The 22,510-nt window shown below is 41.7% G+C and overlaps 1 protein-coding gene across 1 annotated transcript in view; it reads right to left on the bottom strand.

Moving 5' to 3' along the window:
- The window catches only part of LOC119420289 (Down syndrome cell adhesion molecule-like protein 1 homolog), an 83,762-nt gene that overhangs the window by 56,300 nt on the left and 4,952 nt on the right, over window positions 1-22,510 (bottom strand). The window contains exon 2 of the mRNA XM_037687677.1: window positions 21,301-21,447. Coding sequence (XP_037543605.1) covers window positions 21,301-21,403 — 103 coding nt within the window. The 5' untranslated portion in view covers window positions 21,404-21,447. The remainder of the gene's footprint in view (window positions 1-21,300; window positions 21,448-22,510) is intronic.

Genomic DNA, 22,510 nt, shown 5'->3' with positions numbered 1-22,510 from the left:
CGCCAGGAAACACGTCTGTCTTCACCGGAGTACAGAGGGCAAGAGTACATGGACTAGAACACGGCTCTTCAAGTCAAAATAGGCTCTGCAAAACACAGCGAAGCAACTCGCTGGTCACTTGGTTGCAAATAATCATAATACAGTGAGACTGCAAAGAAAAATGTGCTAATTTGTCACACTTTGGATTTGTCTAGTCTCTAATAGTTGCAGCTCAGTGAACTATTACCTTTAGCTTACTAAAGATTTACTAACAACATCATCAAATCTTCGTGGTTCTACACTACAACAGGACCAAAACACTGTAAACACTGAAGAAAGCAAGTACAATTGCTTTAATATGTGCTTCATGGACGTCCACCTCATCAGAGTCTTAGAACACCATTTCCAGCACTTTTGCTCCATTTTTGTTCATTTATCTTGTTTGAATGAAAACTGGTTTATCCTGCAGAGCAAAGTATTTTGTTTCATTTAGGTATGACGAGTTCTTTGCTCAATAATCGTTTGACTTTGCAGCCCATCCGAAATGTAATCAAATCAATGTGAGGGGTCGAAAAGGTTCTAGAATTGTTCTAGAATTGCGCCGCTCAAGGTGGCTGCATGTTGGAGCAGCTCTGTTACTTTCATTCTGAGATTTTGCTTTTGGAAACTTTAATTCCTCTTTCTCTGGATGTAAATCACATTTTTTTGGATGATTGTTTCCTCTGGTATCGGATGCTGTGCAGCTGGAAGGATTTTTACTGAAACTTTTTTAGTTTTGGACATTTGTTATGATGCGTAACCATGGCAACAAGGCAGTTTCTACAATCAACAGTAGCTGTTTAATATCTCAAAAGCTCAAGTAATATCTCAACTACAGCCCTAAATTTCAAATGAGTTGAAAAGGATGTTCTGTGGACGAATTTTCATCTACCTGCCAGCTGTGCTCGAGTGCCTGACCACTGAGATCCTGGAACTAGCAAGAAACACGGCTCATGACAGCAGAAGGACAGGATCGTCCATCAGCACCTACAGTTGGCTGTCCGCAGCGATGAGGAGCTCAACAAGCTGCTGAGAAGAGTGGCCATTGCCCTGGGAGGATTTCTGCCCAACATTCAGGTGATCCTGAAGCCCAGGAGGCCAACCAAGTGCAAGTAAACGGATCAACATCTGTGGCCAGTTTTTTCAGATCTGCTATAAGACGGACCATCACAAGAGATCCTTCCCGCCCACAACCATCAACATCTAGAACAACTCTTTTATGAAACAAAGAAAATGAGCTACAACAACATTTAATTTCCCTCTGGGATTAATAAAGTATTTTTGAATTGAATTGAATTGAATTGAAAAGCCCTGTTACACAATACAGAAGTATGAAAATCGTGTCCAACGCACTGGCATACGCTGAAGATGGAATTTTAAAAAAAATTACTGGAGCCTCTTTGGGACGTAGACATACCGTACTGCTAACGAGTTGAACAAATGTTTAACATACAAGTACCTGTCCCTTTCAGATACATAACGTACACAGCACAAGTGATTTTGACTTGTGCAGAGCTTATGATCAACGTCAGTGTAGTTATGCCAAAGCTACGCAGAGCATGGAGCGTAGTGCAATGGTCACATGACATCAGATATAAACGAGCAGCACTCTGCACCACCAGTCATTAATTTTGCATTGACGTGCCTTGGAAGGAACCACAAAGCAAGGGACCAGGGTCGACTCAATCAAACTTCATTCTTATCTTCCCACCCCTCTCCTGCCACTGACTACCACTCAGATGATGATGGCCAATGTTGCTCTCGTGTTTCCATCAGTGGCGATGTTTGTTGACTTTTGAGTAACTTACATGTAACGTGTGTGAACTTGTGCATAACTTGCCTGATGCATACCTGTAACTTATACCTAACATCAGCGACACGTATGACAACTTATGTCACCATATATCAGTGTGCTGGTAACTTAGTCAAAATTTACACCTAACTTATGCAACTTACATGCGTGCTTGTCATTTTTTTCATTTGTTGGCGTACGCTGATGCTATACGTCACTGTGTGACAGCCTCTTAAAGATTCCCACTTCTAAGTTTCACAACCTTGACTGTCATATGAACCAAACCATTACATCCAGGTTTGGGGACGCAGCACAAGTGCACTGATCTTTTCAATGGTTGCCAGCATTAACTCACACCCTTTGATTTCCTTTTGTTGGATCGCTAGAACCAGGTTCCTACAGCCTTCATCTTACCTAACACAGATTATGACCAATGGCTGTTCTTTCTGTACACCTTTCCTAAATCTTTAAGAGCTTCTACTTTTCAAGAAGCAAAAGAGCTAAGCAAGCAATTTACAAGAAGAAAGAAGTTTACAAGTTTACAAGAAGAACAGGAAGCAAAAGGAGAAAATGAGATAAAACAAAAGGTCAGAGGTTTTACTCCTCACTGACTGTCAGCAGTCAATATTAATAGTTGTTGGACCCAAATGCAGCCACAAAGGAGGCAGATTCCATCTCAGCAACAGGTTTTACTATAAAAACTAAGCTAAACAGGAAAACTGGTAAAAAAAAATTAGCAGCAAAATACATGAATATAAACAGAGAACTCTGTGAAAGACTGAGAAAAACTGAAGATAGGAACAGACAACAGGTGTGCTGATTACTAACAGATGACAGGTGGTGTTTAATAAACCAGATCTTATAGGGACATCCAAAGGCAATGGCGGGACAAGAACAAAAGTAAGCAACCAAAATACAAAAACTCATAGTAATACAGAGACAACCAAACCAAACTGGTTTTAAAATACTTCAAGGATTAAATACAAGCACAAACTGTTACATCCAAGGTGAAAGACGCCTATAAGCACCTCACGTTTACCGATTAAGTCCAACTACTGTAATTTCCGGACTATTGAGCGCACCTGAATATACGTCGTGCCCACTAAATATAAATAAAAAAGTTTTTATACATATATAGGCCGCACTTGTCTATAAACCACGGGTGTCCACGTTGTAACATGAGATATTTACACAGAAAGTTTTTTAAAACTTTTAATTAAATATGTACCATGCCCCCAGGGAGCGGGGTACAACAAGGAGAGAAGGGGAGAGAATGGGGGTGGGGACCAAGTTTTATTAGTCCACTGTGACCTGTTCTGTAATTCCATTGGTCAGATTTATTTATTAATTTTACGTGTGTTTATACAGGTAGTCGCACTGAGTCACAAGGACCCATCCCCCAAGAGAGACGTGTATTGGGCAGCTTTGTGAGCGCCCGGGTGTGACGAGGCTAAATGTTTTGGATGCATGAAGCTCGTTAGCCTGTCCAAAAAAAAAAAGTCATAAATTAGCCGCAACATAAGCCACAAGGTACAAAGTGTGTGAAAAAAGTATCAGCTTATAGTCTGGAAATTACGGTAATTAAGAAAAGAAAGAGAAATGCATTTTGTAATTTATTATGCATCACAATGCTGAGCTAAAATGTGAATTACACATGTATATTTTAATCTTCAAAGGAGTAAACATGAGCATTTAAAAGCTTGCTGAGATTCATGTAAGGCTGCAAATCCACATAAATATAAAGTTGTGTTTGCTCTTTGAAGTCAGCAGTCAGATTATGATCATCTGTAAAGTTTTAGTTAAAAATCAAAGTATTTAAAATGTGATTTTATCAAATCAACCCTTCGTTTTCCCCCCACTTCAAACATTTACTCCCTACAGCAGCTTGCAGAGCAGAATCTGAAAAAATACGAGGAGACAGAGAGAAGGAGGAGCGGATCAAAGACTTGTGACTGTCACCGAACGGAGACGAAAGAGACAGAAAAAAAAAAAGCGCAGCGTATTGTGGAGATATTCTCTGCAGAGCTGGAATATGCACCCGCAAATTCTGACATTTTAGGCACGTACGCACACACAGAAACACCCAGCGAGCCTAAAATAGGACTAAAAATATTTCCCTGCTGGCAGAAAAATTAATAAACTGCAGGTTAAAATTAGCGCCGCGGAGTCGGGGAATGGCTGCAGTCCAGTTTTGCAGGAGAGGAACGCGTTAAAGGAGAAAATAAAATAATTACATCATGATTTTGATTGTGAAAACAAGAGAGGAAGAAGAAATTTTTCAGAGCACATTCAAAGCAGGTTTTATTGGCTCTGGAGATGTGCAACAACCCATCGTCCAATAGGAGCCGCCCTGCTGCGTCTCCTCCATGAAAGAGACTTTGTTAAGGCGACCAAACTGTTCAGGCAGAGCGTGAATCAATATGCCAGGTAGGTCTAACGCAGCATGAGCAATGTCTGAATCTCGGCGCTCGGCTCCCTCTTCTTCCTCACTCGCCTCTTTGTCACTTGTTCATTTTCAGAAGAGGACGCTGGAGGAAGCTGCAGCTCGGTCATGTTTTCATTAAAAAGCCACGCTTCACTGTCTTAATCCTGACTGCTGTCCTCCTTCCTAACCAATTCTGACTGCTTACCTCACCTCTCAATCACCACTCCCCTGCCCCGCCTCCATCATCTCCACCCTGTACGAGTGTGGAGGATGCTGGAAAAGTTGAGGGCACAGAAGTGGGGGGGAGGCATGGAGGGAGCAGGGTCCAGTTTCCACTGCCATGGGACCACATCTCTTCTGCTCCACTGGCCCCTCTGTCCCAATTCGCTCGACGTGACTTTAAACAGTCAACAGTGGGGGAGGGGATGCTGTGGAGGGCCCTGTGGACCGCCAGGGACAGACTTAAAACCGGTTGCATGCGAAAAGATGCTTTTAACGCAAATATAAGTGAATGCAGCTCTGCAGAGACACCCCGGCCCTCCCTCATAAAGCCAACCTAACCGGACAGGCTGACGATGCTGCGTCAAGCTAAACGGACCGTCGCCCATACAGGCAGGACACGAAGATTACGAGGGACAGAGGGTGAGGGGGGGAGAGAGGAGAGAAATAGGCAGAGATGTAGAAATAGGACTCCATTATTCATGACGTGCATTTCATGTGCTCCGTGACATCTGGGACAGCAGTGATAATGAGAGTCCCGCGAGACAAACTACATACACGCAATAAACCGTAGAGACACACGCCTCTGTGGTCTGCACGCCTACACGTTGCAGGATGTCCTCACAACTTCTGGACCGCTAATTGTCCATGCGCTAAAGCTTGAACACGACTCGGAGCTCGGAAACAACGTCACTAAGTAAACATTTGGTGGCAAAAAGCCCCCGACCCTTCGCCTGATTTTTGATTTGTTCGCCGCCAAGACACAGAGTTGGATCTACTGTCTGCCATCAGATGTGTGTGTGTCTCTGTGTGTGTGTGTGTGTCATGCAGTGTACTCCAGCTTAGCCCATGGCCCGGGGCAGTGAGCTGCATTAGCAGCCCAGAGTGAGCTGCCTGGTCTGTCCCTATTAGAGTGCTGGTGGCAGAGGAGTGTCACTGCCCAGCCCAGAGACAAACACACACACACACACACAGACAACATACATGCTGCTACACACACACACACTAACACACACAGATTTAGCATGTTTACCAGAAAGAATCGTCAAATGACCTCAATGCAAACAGAAATGGAGGATCAAATAACACGGTTTGAAAAAAGAGGTAGAACCTCGAGGTGTGATGATTTGTCTGCTCTGTGGTTTAGTTCCTCAGTGTGAAGGTGATAGAAGAAGATACAAGAAGAAAAAAAAAAACATGCTGAATGATTTTTTTTAAATCAAACAAAACAAAAACATCTTTCTTTTTGCCAATCTGAACCATAAACAGCGTCCTGCAGGTCACGTATCAAACAAAACAGTTGATAAACTCCAAAAATGGTCTCTTGAGTAAAAAAAAAATAAAATAAAAATACAAACAATTACTATAACAACAAACAAAAAGTGTCCAGTTCAATTATTTTAATAAAGGCAGTCCAGAGTGTGCATTTTGTGACATAACTTCTTACCGTACAGACACCTCCTGTTGCTCTCAGCTGCTGCCATGATTCTAACAAGAAAACTTTTCCTAAAACTGATATGAACCAAGCAGGCAGACCTTTAAAACATTTACTTTTGGTTTGATGCAGAGTCCTTCCACTAAAAAAAGGTTTGTAAGCTCAGTCATCCAGGTAAATAAATAAATCACAAAAAAGGTTAAATCTTGTCATCTGGACAGTTTTTTTTTTATTTGGGAGAAGTGAAAAAAGAAACTGTCCAGATGACATGATTTAATCTTTTTTATGAGTTTTTCCTCTACTTCTTCCCATCCATGGCTGTTACTGGAATGCAGGTAAATAAAATGTGTTTACTTCTAGATGAAAGTGGTCATCACCTGTTTGTTCTGTAAGTTAACTGGCTCGTTCAATGCATTTAGTAATCGATTATTGATTAAAGAAAAAAATAGTTAAACATAGAATTCTTGGTTGAGAAAGTTTACTGGTGAAAAAAAAAGATTTTACTCAAGATACAATTCAACTATGCAACCATGAGAACTCAATCCCCCCCAAACTTCTATACACAAGGATAATTGGAGTTTTTAATCTACACATATGTTCAGCATCACTGGTAAAACTGGGTGTTTGTGACAAAATGACCTCAATTTACAGCTAAAGATAAAAACAGGTCGACATCTGGTCTAATTAGTCAAGATCAAGCTTTTCTTATTCCAACTTAAAGTGAAACCTCAGTAAATTCAGATTTTTCCTGTTTTTGTGTTTCTCTATATAAACATGTAAAAAAGATCACATTTCGTTTGGCCTGATCTTCAAAAACCGTCACTTTTGCACAAAACCATCCATTAAATTTATAGAGTTACAAACATTTGATTTTGAAGGGAAGCAGATTCAGTTCAAATCAATCCCTGGTGTTGGTTTCATCTGCACTTTGTACTTTTTAAAAGAGCATTTGGCTGTGCTGTGAGGATGCTCGACTACTGACTTGTGTATTTGCAACATTCTGTATGTACAAGCTAATCCACTAACAGCTAGAAAAACAACACTTTGTCCTTTTTGTGGAGGCCTTTCTGAGGCTCTGCTCACGTTCCCGTCCACTGGAGTCAATCAGGGCCCGCGGAACTGATTTGACCTCTGGGTGTGTTTGGACAGCTAATAGCGAGACGGATCAATAGGTCTGATTGAGAGGTCATGTAGCAACATGACACTTGGTTAACCACCAGGGATCTTATTTGATCCCTGATCATGACTTCTCACAGTCTCTGAGCATCCAACTAGATTCACAGAAACATCATAAACCACATAGGGCACATTAATGGCTGTCGACAAACATACAGAATACAATGGTTCAGACGAGCATTGTGGGAGTTTTGCTCTGCCAGCTCCTGCTCCCACAGTAAGACTCTAGATAGCCACACCTGTAACCCTGTGACTTGATGAGCATGAGGAGTAACGGTTTCTTCCTCAAGACGGAGTTTTTCCTTTCCACTGTCGCCTTCATGCTTGCTCAAGATGAGAGTTATGTGATGGAGTTAAACTCAAGCAGTCTGCTCCTCAGATATATAGAGTTAAATTATTGTTTTGATTTATGAATGTTTCTGTTCAGTGCCCTGAGATGACTTATGTTGTGACTTGGCACTATATAAATAAACTGAATTGAATTGAATTGAATTGAGCATAAGATGGCTCAGAAGACACTCATCCAGCGCTGGAGCGTTACCTGCCAACGGTAGTCTTGTTCGAGCCTTCTATTTGTGGTCCAAGCTAAATATTAATGACTTGTGCTTTTTACCGTGCCGCCAGCAAGTTACCTTTGATATTCTGTGTTCCTCAAATCTCCTCTGAGGATCTCAAGCTCCCCTGTGCCTCATCAGCAGCCTCCACGCCTTCCTACCACTTGCCTTTCACCTGCACCTCTTCTACCTGGAACCATTCGGGTCTACTCTCCCCACGTCTGACCTCAACCACCAACGTAAGAGAGAACTGCTATATCATTATCGCCCTTGACATCCTAGACTCTGATCTTCTCTCTGCTCCTCGGGGTTCCAGTCCCTCCCCTGGCTTATTGCTTACATCTCATCTTGTACATAAACACTGTAAACTGATTCTGAGCCTTGGTTTCTGTTCTCATTGGTCTTTATATCTGGGTATAGCCGCAATTGTCACAAGCATAGCCCTGGTATAACATTTGACCTTGATTTGTGACCTTGGCTTTGAAGCTGGGGTGATGAAAAGTGCAGTGACACTCCATTTAGTGATGATGCATACATGCACGAAGTTTTGTTAAAATATCTTGACTGGATCAGAAGTTACGGGCGGGACAAGTTATCATTTACTTGCGGATGGAGACTATACCATCATACATCCGCCTTTTGACGAGCGTATAAAAAGGAGTCTCTTCATCATAGTGACTGTAGTGCCTATTGTAAACTCATCAATGTTTTTGTTTCAGCTTCAAAGTTTTAATTGTCACACACATAAATTTATTTTGTCACTTGCCACCATGTTGTTAAGTGTAATAAAACGGCGCAGTTCTCAAACTGTACTCACAAGTTGAGTCATTTCAAAAACAAGGATTAATGTGAAAATCCCTGCCGTTCATAACGTTAGTGAGACACACTGAAGATTGAAAATCAGATCCAAATTTCTTGCTATGGCTCCGAACGTTTCAGTAAATAAGCATTTCCTTAAATACAATTTCTTAGTAGAGCTTGCAGTAATCTCCCAACACTAATCCCACTTTCGTTAGCCTTAACAAAAAGAATAGGACGCAGAAGAAAGAAGGTAAAACCTCTTTACTCAAATCCTATTTCTTACCCCATTCCAGGCCACATAAGCTCTCTACTTCTTTCGCTTTAAGCCTTGACACAAGACTTCCAGTTTTCCCTTTTACTAACGACTGGGTGGGGTTCATCGTGCAGAGTAGCAGCTATCTTTCAGAGTCATTAAGGGCAAAACAATTAATTAAACTTTTACATTTCTTTTTTTATAAAATGTGGAAAATGAAAACCCTCTGGGTATTAGATCTACAGACTAGAACTGAATGAAATAACCTGAAACTGACATGAAATAATAAAGAAATCATATGTTAATGTTGGGATTTGAACAGTGAATGTTTGTCGTTTACGAGATGAGTGTTTTCCTGAACTGGAACTGAACAGAGAATGAAAGTAAACCTTAATGTTTTTGATACACGATATTCAAGTGAGTAGAAGTTGCATTGTGGAGAAGAACAGAGAGAGGTTTATTAATTTTTTTGCTTGCCCGAGGCAGCGCAGAGTGATGGATCCTGAAGAGTGGAGGGAGCGATTTTATCCACCATCAAGGACAATGACAGAGCCAAGGGGTGGCCAATGGTGGCCTTGGTCACCATAGATTTATCTTCAGCCATCCCAATCATTGAGGGAACTATACTTTTTAGCAATATAAAAAGTATAAAGCATAGTTTCCTCAAATGATTGGGATGGTTGGTTTATTTAAATATACAGTAGTGGATATCTTTGAGAAATGGCTTTCTTCTTGCCACTCTTCCATAAAGACCAGATTTGTGCAGTGTACGACTGATTGTTGTCCTATGGACAGACTCTCCCACCTCAGCTGTAGATCTCTGCAGTTCATCCAGAGTGATCATGGGCCTCTTGGCTGCATCTCTGATCAGTCTTCTCCTTGTTCCAGATGAAAGTTTAGAGGGACGGCCGGGTCTTGGTAGATTTGCAGTGGTCTGATACTCCTTCCATTTCAATATGATTGCTTGCACAGTGCTCCTTGGGATGTTTAAAGCTTGGGAAATCTTTTTGTATCCAAATCCGGCTTTAAACTTCTCCACAACAGTATCTCAAACCTGCCTGGTGTGTTCCTTGGTCTTCATGATGCTCTCTGTGCTTTGAACAGAACCCTGAGACTATCACAGAGCAGGTGCATTTATACGGAGACTTGATTACACACAGGTGGATTCTATTTATCATCACCAGTCATTTGGGACAACATTGGATCATTCATAGATCCTCACTGAACTTCTGGAGTGAGTTTGCTGCACTGAAAGTAAAGGGGCCCAATAATATTGCACGCCCCACTTTTCAGTTTTTTATTTGTTAAAAAAGTTTGACACATCCAATAAATTTCATTCCACTTCACGATTGTGTCCCACTTGTTGTTGATTCTTCACAAAAAAATAAAATGTTGTATCTTTATGTTTGAAGCCTGAAATGTGGCAAAAGGTTGAAAAGTTAAAGGGGGCCGAATACTTTCACAAGTATCAAGAGACTCAAAGCTCTTTACAACACAACCTGCGTCCTCCTTTACCCATTCATACAGCACTCTACTATAGCTGTACAAAGACTAATCAGTGCATGTACTTTGTACATTTACATACACATATATATATAATAGTGGTGGTCACCTTCGATGTTGATTTGGCAACCCAATTTTCCAAAGTGACCTTTCTTACGACTAGATGCAGCCACACACCAAAACGAAAATCGGAACTTCACTTATTTTTCAAATTACCCAGCTCACAAGATGGACAGATGAACATTATTTCCAAGTCCCCACTTTGTGACAGGGGGCAATTACCATGGTTTGACCACCCAAGGCTGAAATTTTAGTTTAGACGTCAACAATTGTAGGAGCTTCTGTCTGTGATAGACAGTTATTTCAATCCTAAAGTAATATTCACTCCTTTTAAAATGAGATTTTATGTAAACATTTTGAACAATTAGTATCTTACCTGCTGCTACATGCTAACAACCTCCACTTATTTCTGAACAGACTGACAAGCTAATGGCCCAACACTAAATGGATGGTGATGTTGGTGAAGTTGTTAGGACAGGAGTTGCTATAAAACTTTTTTGGTCTTATCTCAGCTCAGACTAGCCGCTAGCTCGTCAGTCCTGTTAGATTTAAACTTTGCTTCTCCAAACTGAGGTAATTCTATTAAATGTTCATAACCTTTTTCACAGAGATCACGTCAAAAGATCTTAATTTTTTAAAAAGGTTTCAACTGGTTTAATTAATCAAACCTTATGATCCACAGTCTTATTTTCATACATTACTTTGGTGCATTAAATGTTTCCATAACTGAGTAAAGTTATATCATTATCCTTTGTAAAAATCTGTATTTCCTTTAGTCCGTATAACCCCGTACATAAAAACACACGCCTCACAGTCGCTCCTCGTCTTCTCAGCTGCCGTGCACCATCTCAGCCCGGCTTTAAGGCTGAAACGGTGGCCAGATTTCTGTCAGAGTGATGTGCTCGCAGGGGGCTTTCCCATCTTTCCCTCTTACACTGAGTGACACTGATACACCGACACACTGTAAACATGCCCGAGCAGCCCCCGTGTGTGTTTGATGGAGACACAAAGAGAAAACAGGCGGAGGAGAGCGACGGCGGTGGAGTGTGTGCTTTATGTGAGTTAAGTGCACGTGAGCAGGCGAGTGTGGTAGTGTGTAAATAGTCAATAATAGCCGACACTTGTCAGCCCTCTGCTCTGAACACACAAAGCCTGTGTTCAGGCCATTGCTGAACTCCGCCTCTCTGTCCCCCCCCCCCCCCCCCACCCTACATCTACCCCCTCCTCTCAAACACACACATAACTGGGCCTCTCAAGCAGATATAATTATGCCTATTGTGCCCCTTGTGCAAACAGACAACGCACACATGTAGGCACATGCACTTATTTGTGCTAATTAACACACCCACCCACGTGCCTACTCAACCTAACTGAGTAAAAGATGGCTGCCAGCGCTCCATCTGGTCCTGCCCCGCTCCGACTTTCACCGGGGCAAACGAGGGGGGGGGCGCAAAAATAAAAAAGAGCTGACGGAGGCAAATTAACCCGTTCTTATTCCATTTTAACGTAAGCAAACCGTTCAGCACACACACACACACCTCACGGCCTGCTGTGTGGCACATGGGGCAGGGATGAGAAAGAGATGATGTGTGACCCAATGATGAAGGGGGGGGAGGCGATGGTCGATGAGTTCCAAGAGCCCCGGGGACGCCACGTGCTCCTCGTCCTCCTCTGTCCCACAACCTCCCATTGCGCCCACAACAACAGGACAGGCGTCACGCCACAGCCTTAATGCACCCTGAATTAATGTTTAATGAGTGCTCTGTACTCGGGCAGCTTCATGCAAAATCTGAAAATGGCTTTATTGTGTTGCGTTTCGGGGGGGGGGGGGGGGTATGTGGGTTTGTGGTTTGTACACTTGTACTTGCAGCCCGAGAGTGTGTGTTAGACCGGTGTTTACAAGAGTTTGTGGTGTTCCAGGCGAGTGTATCTATTAATGTATTCTTGCTCCGAGAGTGCAAGCACAGATTTCCAGCACAAACAGACATTGTGTCCTCACACGCTGCTGCTCGCCATGAGGCCTCTCCGACTTTATCAATTCCCGCCTCAACACCTGTGAGGAGCTTTAAGACTATAATCACTTTTTAATTACTGAGAGGTACGATTGTAGACTTTAAACATGTTAACATGTATGCAGATGACACAGCGTTATAAATATATATTCTTATATCTACGTAAATACACGTTGAACGCTTAGCTGCTGAGTCTTAACTTTTCATTGACTACATGAACTGATCAGGTAGAGAGAAACAGTCAGCAGCCACCACACCAACGTCATGATGAACACAGCCACGTTCAGTGCACATACAGGTGAAAACAGGGAACAGGTGGAAGAGAACTTGGAGAGGTGGAGGTATGCACTTGAAAGGAGAGGAATGTAAGTAAGCCGTAGTAAGACAGAGTACATGTGTGTGAATGAGAGGGAGGCCGGTGAAACAGTGAGGCTACAAGGAGCAGAGGTCACAAAGGTGCAGGACTTCAAGTACTTGGGGTCCACTGTCCAGGAAAATGGAGTGTGGTAAAGAGGTGAAGAAGAGAGCCTAGGCAGGATGGAGAAAAGTTTCAGGTGTGATTTGTGACAAAAGTATGTCAGCAAAGGTCAAAGGAAAAGTTTACAAGACAGTGGTGAGACCAGCTGTGTTGTATGTCCTGGAGACATAGACATGGACAAAAAGACAAGAGAAAGAACTGGAAGTGTCAGAAATGAAGATGTGATTCTCCTTAGGAGTGACAAGGATGGATAAGATTAGGAATGACATCATCAGAAGTACAGCACAGGTTGAACAACTGGGAGATAAAGTTAGAGAGGCCAGACTGAGATGGTTTGGACATGTCCAGAGGGACAGTAGGTATATTGGTAGAAGGATGTTAGAAATGCAGCTGCCAGGAAAAAGACAAAGAGGAGATATATGGATGCAGTTAGAGAGGACATGGAGGTAGTTGGAGTGAGGACAGAGGATGCAGAGGACAGAGTGAGATGGAGGAGGATGACTCGCTGTGGAGACACTGAAGAGGGAACAGCCAGAGAAGAAGTTCAGCTGTGCAGTAAAGCAGAAATTGTTCTGTTGAGAAAACGATGAAAAACTACACAAAAGGTATCACGCAAAAGTGTAGAAGTTTCATATCAGCAAATGTAAAAACATATTACTATAATGAATTTGCTATTAGCCTAGCCTGGAGGAAGACTTCTCACCTTGTCTCTGTGCTCCATGGCCAATGTCCTGGCTGATAACGGAACATCACTTAAAAAATTACCAAACTATCCCTTTAAAAATACCAATTGAAAAAAATAATCTATAAAGTGTGAACACTGTCAAATAAATGTTGGGTTTTAAGTTTTTCATTGTGCACTTGGATGACGAGATCCTCCAGATCGGCTCCTTGAGGAAAGTGAAGTCCCTGAAAAAACTCACGTTTTTAGTCCATACATTTTAATTTCTATTAAAAGCACATTTTGAAATGAAACACACAGGCTGACATCCTGCTGCATGCTCAATAATCCAGGTGGAAAAATCTAACAAAGTTAAGTCAGGTCCTCTGGACGGATAAAAAAAAAATAAAATGTTGATACGTTTCGTCTTTCATCCAAAAGACAATCGTTTGAAAACACATAAAGGCTTGTGTGATTTTTCTCCTGAAGCCAAATCACCAGTGCAGTTACATTAGTTAACTGTAATCTGCTCATTATCAGGATTTTATTTTAATATTTGCACATTTAATTTCATCCAGTTTTGTAATTAGTGTATGATGCAGTTGGTAGAGCCTCTTAGAAAGAAAGGTTGCAGGATTGAATCCTGGTCTGATACCTCCGTGTGTGCATGTGTGGATTCCTCCCACAGACATCCTTAAATGAGAGAGTGACAGGTTGTTTGTCTCGTTTGTCTCCATGTGTCCCTGTGTTGGACTGAGACCTGTCCTCTCGCACAGTAACTGCGCTGACCCATGATAGATGACGGACAGACGGGCCTTTTACCATGATGTGGTGCATTTGTTCATAAAACCAAACACCCCCAAAGAATATGACAGAAAAAACTCAAGATGTGCAACTTCGATGCAAACTGACGAACTGGACTTTTGTTTTTATGGACGTGTGGCTGTAGGCTGTGCACCGTCATGTTTATCGAGCGTCCTAACATCCAGCAGATACCCGAGGGGCAGAGGATCGATCCGTAATGTAGCCTGTAAGTGACCTCGCCACCTAGGGAGTCACTTTCAGACCTATTAATTTCACTTTAACACGCTCACGGTGGAAGCTCACCTATCTTTTCACAAAGACTTTGATTTTCCCATCAATAGTCACTTTTCAGACCAAGATCCCACAGCCACACTTCTCAGACTTATCCGTAAACATGAGCAAACGGCGTGGCAGGTGTATGAGACGGTGCATGGTCGGGCATCTTCTGAGGGCCACCATGTGGCTGCAGCCATCTGCTGGTCCAGTCTCTATTCATCCGAGCCTCTCATTAGCTTTCTGCTGCTTCGACCTGCAGCCTGAACACTCTCTGTGACCCAATGTTGTTTTGATTCCTGTCCACAACCCTCCATCTCTGCTTCAGCTCTTCTTCACGTCACAGACTAGCAGGACACCAGAGTCTCATGAGGGTCACACACACACACATAGACACACAAGGCCTAACTACAGGGACGGTACAGTATGGGACGGCGAAGCGAGAGGGAAATAGGTCAGTCTGCTTGCACCCCTCCCCTCCTAAACCCCTTCACTGTCCTGGCTGGACGTGAAAGTGGGACAGGCAAAGGGACACACACACAAAACACAAACACACAATACACCAGATGGGGAACATGTGCGTTTGACAAAAGGGAACCTGTTGGGGTTCAAAGGGCACGGCTGCATCGTGTTATGTCATCGACTCCACCTTGCGAGCGGTATGTGACCGTGCTAACGATCCCTGTCTGCGTTTAATGACTCCACCGTGAACAACTGAAGGTCTGGAGTAAAAAAATAAGGAGGTTTATGTTTTAAATTAAACAAAACATAACAGTTTTGTTGTTTGTATTTTCCTGCACCGGGTGCACATGGTGGGCAAACAGAAAAACTTCTGTGGGATTCAGAGGCTCAAGCTGTCCTTTCAAAGTTGAGCTCAGGTGAGAATAAAATAACAAATGAATAAACAACAATAAAAGTAGTCTGATTTATCGCATGCAAAAGTTTATAAGCGGTACGATGATGTCGCACGTCACTGAGGGACTTGAACAGTGTAGTTTATCTTGTTGTTCTTGGCTTGTCCAGGCAGCGCGTAGTGACAGACCCTGTCAAGTAATGGAAGCAATTTTATCCACCACCAGGAGCAATTATGGAGCCAAGGGGTGGCCAATGGTGGTCTTGCCCACCACAGATTAATTTTCAGCCACCCCAATCATTTGAGTAAACTATACTTTTAAGCATTTCAAAAACTAGACAACATAATTTCCACAAATGATAAGGGTGGTCTGTACCGTTATATGGTAGTGGCCATCTTGGATTTCACAGACGACCTTTCAGCCACACACCAAAATTTAAGTCAGCACATTATTTAATTTTCAAGTTATCAAGCTCACAAAGTAAACATATTTGGTGGCAGCCAACTTGGATTTTGACTTTAACAATCCAAATTTCAAAAGAAACACTTCTTACGCCTAGATGTAGCCATACACCAAAACAGAAGTCTGTAACTCACTTATTTTCCAAGTTATTGTGCTCACAACATTCACAGATGGACAGACGGTAAATTCAATTCCCACTTTTTGCCGTGCAAATGGGGACAAAAACAAAGTTAAAAATTGCGTTGAGAGGAACTTGACTTGTATGTATGAGCCAGATGTCAAAGATAAATCTCCATCTCATGAAATGTTATATTGATTGATTGATTCATTCATTCATTGAACTAAATTTCAAAGCAACATCTGTAGAAATGACCGAATTATGGTCAGTTCACTCGGCTATGGCATCCATTTTGGATAAAGTTAACTCAAAAAGTAAAAAAGTAAAAAAAAGCAACATTTGAAAAGTAAATACCGTTTAAGTCGCAGTTTTATGCATAGATTTGCCAGTCCTGCAATTTAATACGCCAAAGCGACTTATATACTTTTTTTTTTTCCATATTCATGACGTAATTTTTGACAGACGCTTTAAATGTTCATTCATACTGACATGAAACTGAAACTGACACGAGACACACCTTTGCTTTAATGTCGAGCAAACAAATACAATAATTGTTTTTAAGTGTTAACCTTGTTAAATTTTGAAGAACTGCAACAGCAAATCCTTCCCACGGCCGATTTTTGGCACAACACCAGCCCACGTTTAGCAGTGATGCATAATAAATGCAACTTATACACCGAAGTGACTTATTTACTTTTTTTTTCCTCTTCATGATGCGAATTATACTCCGGAGCGACTTATACGCCGGAAAATACGGTAATTCTACAGACACTTGCGAAAATCTGTCTAAGAAGTTCATGAGATATTCCACACACGTTGCTCAACATCCTTGCTTAAAACTTTGGCAATAATGTTGCCAACAGTGCCCGTCTGTTAGCAAAATATGTCATGAATCACAGGGCAGGTATTGATAAAACTGTCAGAAACTAATCACTCCATGTATATTTTTCCAATTAAATAAAATAAAATTTATGCAGCTTATTGAACACAAAAAATACTATAACTCAAACTGAGGTTAAATTTAAAGTGGTAGTAGTTGAGGGTCATTAAAAGACCAATTCTGAGCCTGACATCTCATAGTATTGCATAAGATTGGGCACATTATTTTCAAAGTTTGACCTAAACAGCTGCAACTCCATCAGTTTTCATTGTAAGTTTTCAGTTTAAAACTCTGACATGAAAGACAGTGGATGACATGCATCCCTGTGAGGAGTTCTATATCCCTTTAATGTCTACTAAGGAGAACCTAGTTCTCTTAAATGTATGTAGTTTTGTTCCCCACAAATCTCAGTTTTACAAACTGTATACCTGTTGTGGCCCCGAGGTGAATCGTTACAGTTTCCCACCTTGAATGTAACATGTAAGGTGATAAAATTAGAGCTTGACGACGTGAAGAAATAAACCCACATGTTCACTTTTACCGAGCCCGGATCAACTACTACAACACCTCCTGCTGCGCCTTCTGAAGACGAGCTCCGCAGATGTTGACAAGCAATCAGCCACTCACTCACACTTGGAGCTCTTCAGTCACAAAATCAATTTTAATTCTCACGTCTTCATTTGGTCTGTTCACTCTGAGTCATACCGGCCAAGCAGCACCAGAGACATAGAGACGGTTACGAAAAGGAGCCATTAAACATCCAGCATTATTTACAGGACACCTTTTAGGCCAGAGTTTTACTGACTTTTGGTCAAACCCTGAAACTGATGTTGTGAGATCACTCAAACCATGAGTTGAGGATGACTCTCAGCTACTACCACACCAGCTTTTAGCTCAATCTCTGTAAAACTGACTGAATTTGAGCACTTTTGTGTTTCTAAGGTGGCCATCTTGAATCTGATTGTCTGTAAAAGTTAATCAGTTGTAGAATGACATTCACTCATTATGAAAAAAAAATCATTAAAATCTGTTCAGTGATTTATGAGATATTTTGCTAACAGACAGGCAAAGTTATCTCTAAGGTAATGGGAAAGCTTTACATAAATATCTAATGCAACCATGGTGTGTGTTGGGAGGCTCTCAGCTACTACCACACCAAACTTTAGCTCAGTCTCTGTAAAGCTGTCTGAGTTATCCCAGTTTATGTTCAACTATCTATGTCGGCCATCTTAAATTGGCTTGACTCCAAAAGGTAATCGGTTGTAGAAGCACATCCAACAATTGATTTTAATGTTTCACTAAAACTCGTGAACTGGTATATGCGAGATATTTTGCTAACAGACAAATGAACACACGCGCACAGCAGACAAGCCATAAATATGCTCCCAGGCATTCAGCTGGGTCTGTTTTAGACTGGATGCCTCCAGGCAGCAGTTCAGATCACGAGCTGTTTACACAATCATCTCATGACAAAAAGTTAAAACAAAATGAGTCTTTGCTCCATTTCTGAGTTTACAAAAACCAACTGCTTCGCTCTGTGAGCAGCTCGTCATGCTCAGCCTCCGATCCTCACACTCACTGCTCATCAGCTGACCTATATACTCCTAATTACACCCAGCAGCCTGACGACGGCGCGCAGACACACACTGAGACAAGACACAAAGGACACATCCTCACAAGATCGTCTTCGTATGTTCGGGAATCGAACCAATGTGCCACTGTGTTTAAAAAAAAAAAAAAGTGACAACTGTGCCTCAGAAAATAAAAGCACGTGATGACAACAAACCAAATCAGAAAAAACAGAAAGGTGAGAATGATTAAATGTATTCTGGAAACAAGAGACGTCTAAAACCTGCAGTATGCAATATTTACACAAAGTTTTAAATGAGGGATTTGAGTAGTGAAAGTTTTGTCGTTTTAAACAGAGGTAGTTTCATTTAGTTTAGTTTTTTCTTGTCCAAGGCAGAGTCACAGATCCTGGTGAGTGGAGGGAGCAATTTTATCCACCACCAGGAGCAATGGAGGAGCCAGGGGGTGGCCAATGGTGGCCTTGACCCCTATAGATTAATATTTGGCCACCCCAACCATTTGAGGAAAATATACTTTAAAGCAATATAAGAACTGGAAAGTAGGGGTTGAACGACTACATATTTTTAAAAGTCGAGTTCAACATGATAAATGTTGAGTCAACGTCGACTAGTTGATGTGACGTCATAGGAACTCAAGATGCTATTCACAAAAAACAAACAAAAAAAAACGTCATTTATTATTTACCAAAAATTAAAAGAACAACAAAACATTGGGAGTGTATCCAACATTTTTCAGTCAGGTCATCTGGACAGTTTCTTTTTTTGTGCTGATTGGGAGTGTATATTTACCATTTATCATACTGCAAATACGTCACAGGAAGACCAAAACTATTATTAAGCTGCAAAAGTTAGTTTTATTTTATTTAATCCACTACATAAAATAGACCATTGCGGTGGTGGTCCACCGGCGGGGGTGCGCCCCGTTTTTATCCACCTCCGCGCTGGTCGGTGGAGAATGCAAGTAGTGCAATGCAGGTAGTGGTGGATCCACTACTGGCGGTGGTGTGCCCCCGTCTTGATTTTTATTTTAATTTAGTGGATTAAATAAAACAAAAATAAAAACAGCGGGCGGGTGGTGGTGTGATCCCACCGTGGATTAAATAAAATAATTAAAACAGTGGGGCGGGCGGTGGTGGGCTCCACCACAGACAGTATAACTGGAAGAATCATCTTTAGTGAAATACTTGCACACTATTGATGAATTTCTACCTGTTTGGTAAGTCTTGGACTGCTCCTCACCTTCCATCTGCTTGGAAGAATCCGGCCCTGCGCTGATCACGTGACACAATCACTGACTGCGACTAGTCGACGTGCAATTTAAAAACTTGTGAGATGTCCTCAACCCCCATTAAAAAGTCTAGTTCCCCTAAAAGATCAGGGTGGCTGGTTTAAATATGGTAGTGACCATCTTGGATTTTGACTTTGCAACCTAATTTTTGGTAGGGATATTTCTTAAGCCTAGATATAGCCACAGAACAGAATGGAAGTGAGTACCTCACTTATTTTTCAAGTTATCATGCTCAAAATATTCATGGATGGACAGATGGACACATGAGGGTATTTCCAATTCCCCCTTTTAGCTTCGGGGAACAATTAAAGGTTCAAACATCCATTGAGGAACATTAATCTAAAATTGTTCCACTATTTTGAAACAGTTTTTCCAGACTGGTGAACCTCTGCCCATCTTTACTTCCCTTTACAGCATATGTGTCAAACTCAAGGCCCCGGGGTCAAATGCGGCCCTCGTGGACATCTTATATGGCCCCCAAGATGAAATGTGAAACATAAAATACTTCTATTTCTTGATTTTTTTCAGTAATCTTTGATTATAATGTTGAAAGCACAACAGAGAACATCAAATGAGACCAACCAAACTCTTGTTGAGGAACCTGTGACCAAGAAAAGAGGTTGGATATCTGATTTGAGTTAATGTAGATTCTGAAATTGGCCCTTAGTTTGAAAAAGGTTTTAATTTTGGCCCCTTTTGTAAATGAGTTTGACACCCCTGCTTTACAGCCGTTTGTTGCCTCAGTCACAGGTTCCTTCTGATGTGCTGCTGCCATAAAATTCAAAATTACTCCAAAAAAAAAAGGACAAAATATTTGATATTTATATTCCAATATGAATAAATTTAGGTTTGTGTTTTTATTTATAGTTTTCAAAACAAACTTTTTTCAGAATTTGGTTCTACAGTAGTGGTGTGAAGTGATATCTGTGTTTTTGCATACACAAAATACAACACCATCTGTCCCAGGACCTGAGGCCGTTCTTGCCCTACTACCCTCCTTTCCCACCCCCCCCCCCCCCCCCCCCCCCCCCCCCACCCCCCCCCACATTTCTAGAGGCTTTAAATAAAAAAAAAAAAAAAAAACGTGCACATCCTAAAATCAAAATAAAACAACTGGTATCATAAATAGACATTCAATCGTAACTGAACGTTTCTCTGTCTCCTGTTCTCAGGCCCTCTCCCACACAAATGAGGTTAATGAAGATGTATGTGAGGCCACGGTCCTATTGACATCCCGTGCATCTAATTGTGGCCCTGTTCTTCAAGGACATGGTGGAAAGATGAGCAGGGAGAGGACCAAAATAGATCTGATGAGCAGAAGCTGTGGAGCAGCACGCGGAGTGAGGAGAGGGTCTTTGTCTTGTTTCTTTGGTGTCAGGTACCATTACATGCAGGACTTGACATGAGCTCAAGAAAAAAAATCAAGACAGCAGAGAAAGGTGGGACAGAAAAATGAGGAGGAGGAGGATGAAGGAGAGGGACTTGACGTGTGATCCAGAACAGTGAGTGGACTGAATACGCACATTAAAAGTTCAGCTGTGCATCAAATCGTCCCCACTCAGAATCAGACCCGTAAAAACATAGAGACGTTTCTAAATCGAGCACTTAAAGTGCCCACTCAAGACTAACTCACTGAGTTTCCTACCTGGGACGATGGAAACGGTGTCCCTCTCCCAGGACACAACGCTGACGTACTCCTGGACGGCAGCAGGGATGAGGCACTTGAACACTGCTACGTTGCCCCGCATTGAGTGCTGGTCCGCCACCCGCACAGTGTAGGGCTCCCTGAAAACTGCACACGAGCACAAGCAACATTAGAAACGGACAACAGCAGTTTTCGAAGGAATGCGTATCGTCCACCACCTTTCATGCAAGAGTTTTAACCAAAGATTAATTGATTTAATGGGGAAAAATGATCGATTTGAAGACACTTTAGGTGAAATCTTGAATTGTGGAATTTCACCAAGTTCATGTAAACTGTTAGCACTCAGCATGTGCGCTGTGAATGACTCTCAGCTACTACCAGACGAAACGTTTTCGAAACTGCCTTATGTTGGTGGGTGAAAGTATTTGGTGTCTACTGACAGGTTCAAAGAAGGATCTCAGACTTTTTGGAACAATAACCTTGTTTGATAAACAATTACTTCAGCTACAAAGAGACTGTAAAAATACTTAAGGCTGTTAAACTTTTTATAATTTTTGGGGAAAAAAAAAAAAACACGACACACGAACAACGCCATTTTATTCACGCTGTAATGCACGCTGAGTAAATGACATAGACAGGTGGCTCCAGTGCAATCTCCACTGAGCTTAAATATTCATGTTGGACAATATCTGATGTGCAGCCCTTTCATTTGAACCGGAGAGCAAGGACAGAGAGGAGAATGGAGAAATGACTCAGCTATCGCGTTAGCTCCAGACTTAAAATATATGACAGTAGTTGCCGGGCTGCGGTTAATAAACCGTATTATTTTACATTTTTAGTGTTTAGCGTATTGTTTAGCGTATCGTTTAGCGTATATCTTAGTCTACTGGTATATCTTAGATCCTTATATACTGTTTCTTTTTATACTTTATATTTTTGATATTTTTGGGTGTAACTGGGACCTTGTGAACACAATTTCGTTCCACCTCATGTACCACGTGTGATGTGAATGACAATAAAGAAAGCTGAACTTGAATTACCTCCAGAGAATGCATGATGTTAGCACCAAACCTAATGGTATTAGCTTCACAGCTAACAGCGTTAGTTCCAGAGCTAACATATATGACGATATATGATGTTATCTGCCTGCCTGCCTGCCTGCCTGCCTGCCTGCCTGCCTGCCTGCCTGCCTGCCTGCCTGCCTGCCTGC

Source organism: Nematolebias whitei, chromosome 14 (genome assembly GCF_014905685.2).
Source record: "Nematolebias whitei isolate Nwh7 chromosome 14, NemWhi1, whole genome shotgun sequence".
In the NCBI taxonomy this organism is placed as follows: domain Eukaryota; kingdom Metazoa; phylum Chordata; class Actinopteri; order Cyprinodontiformes; family Rivulidae; genus Nematolebias; species Nematolebias whitei.
This window is presented reverse-complemented; position numbering and strand designations above follow the sequence as displayed.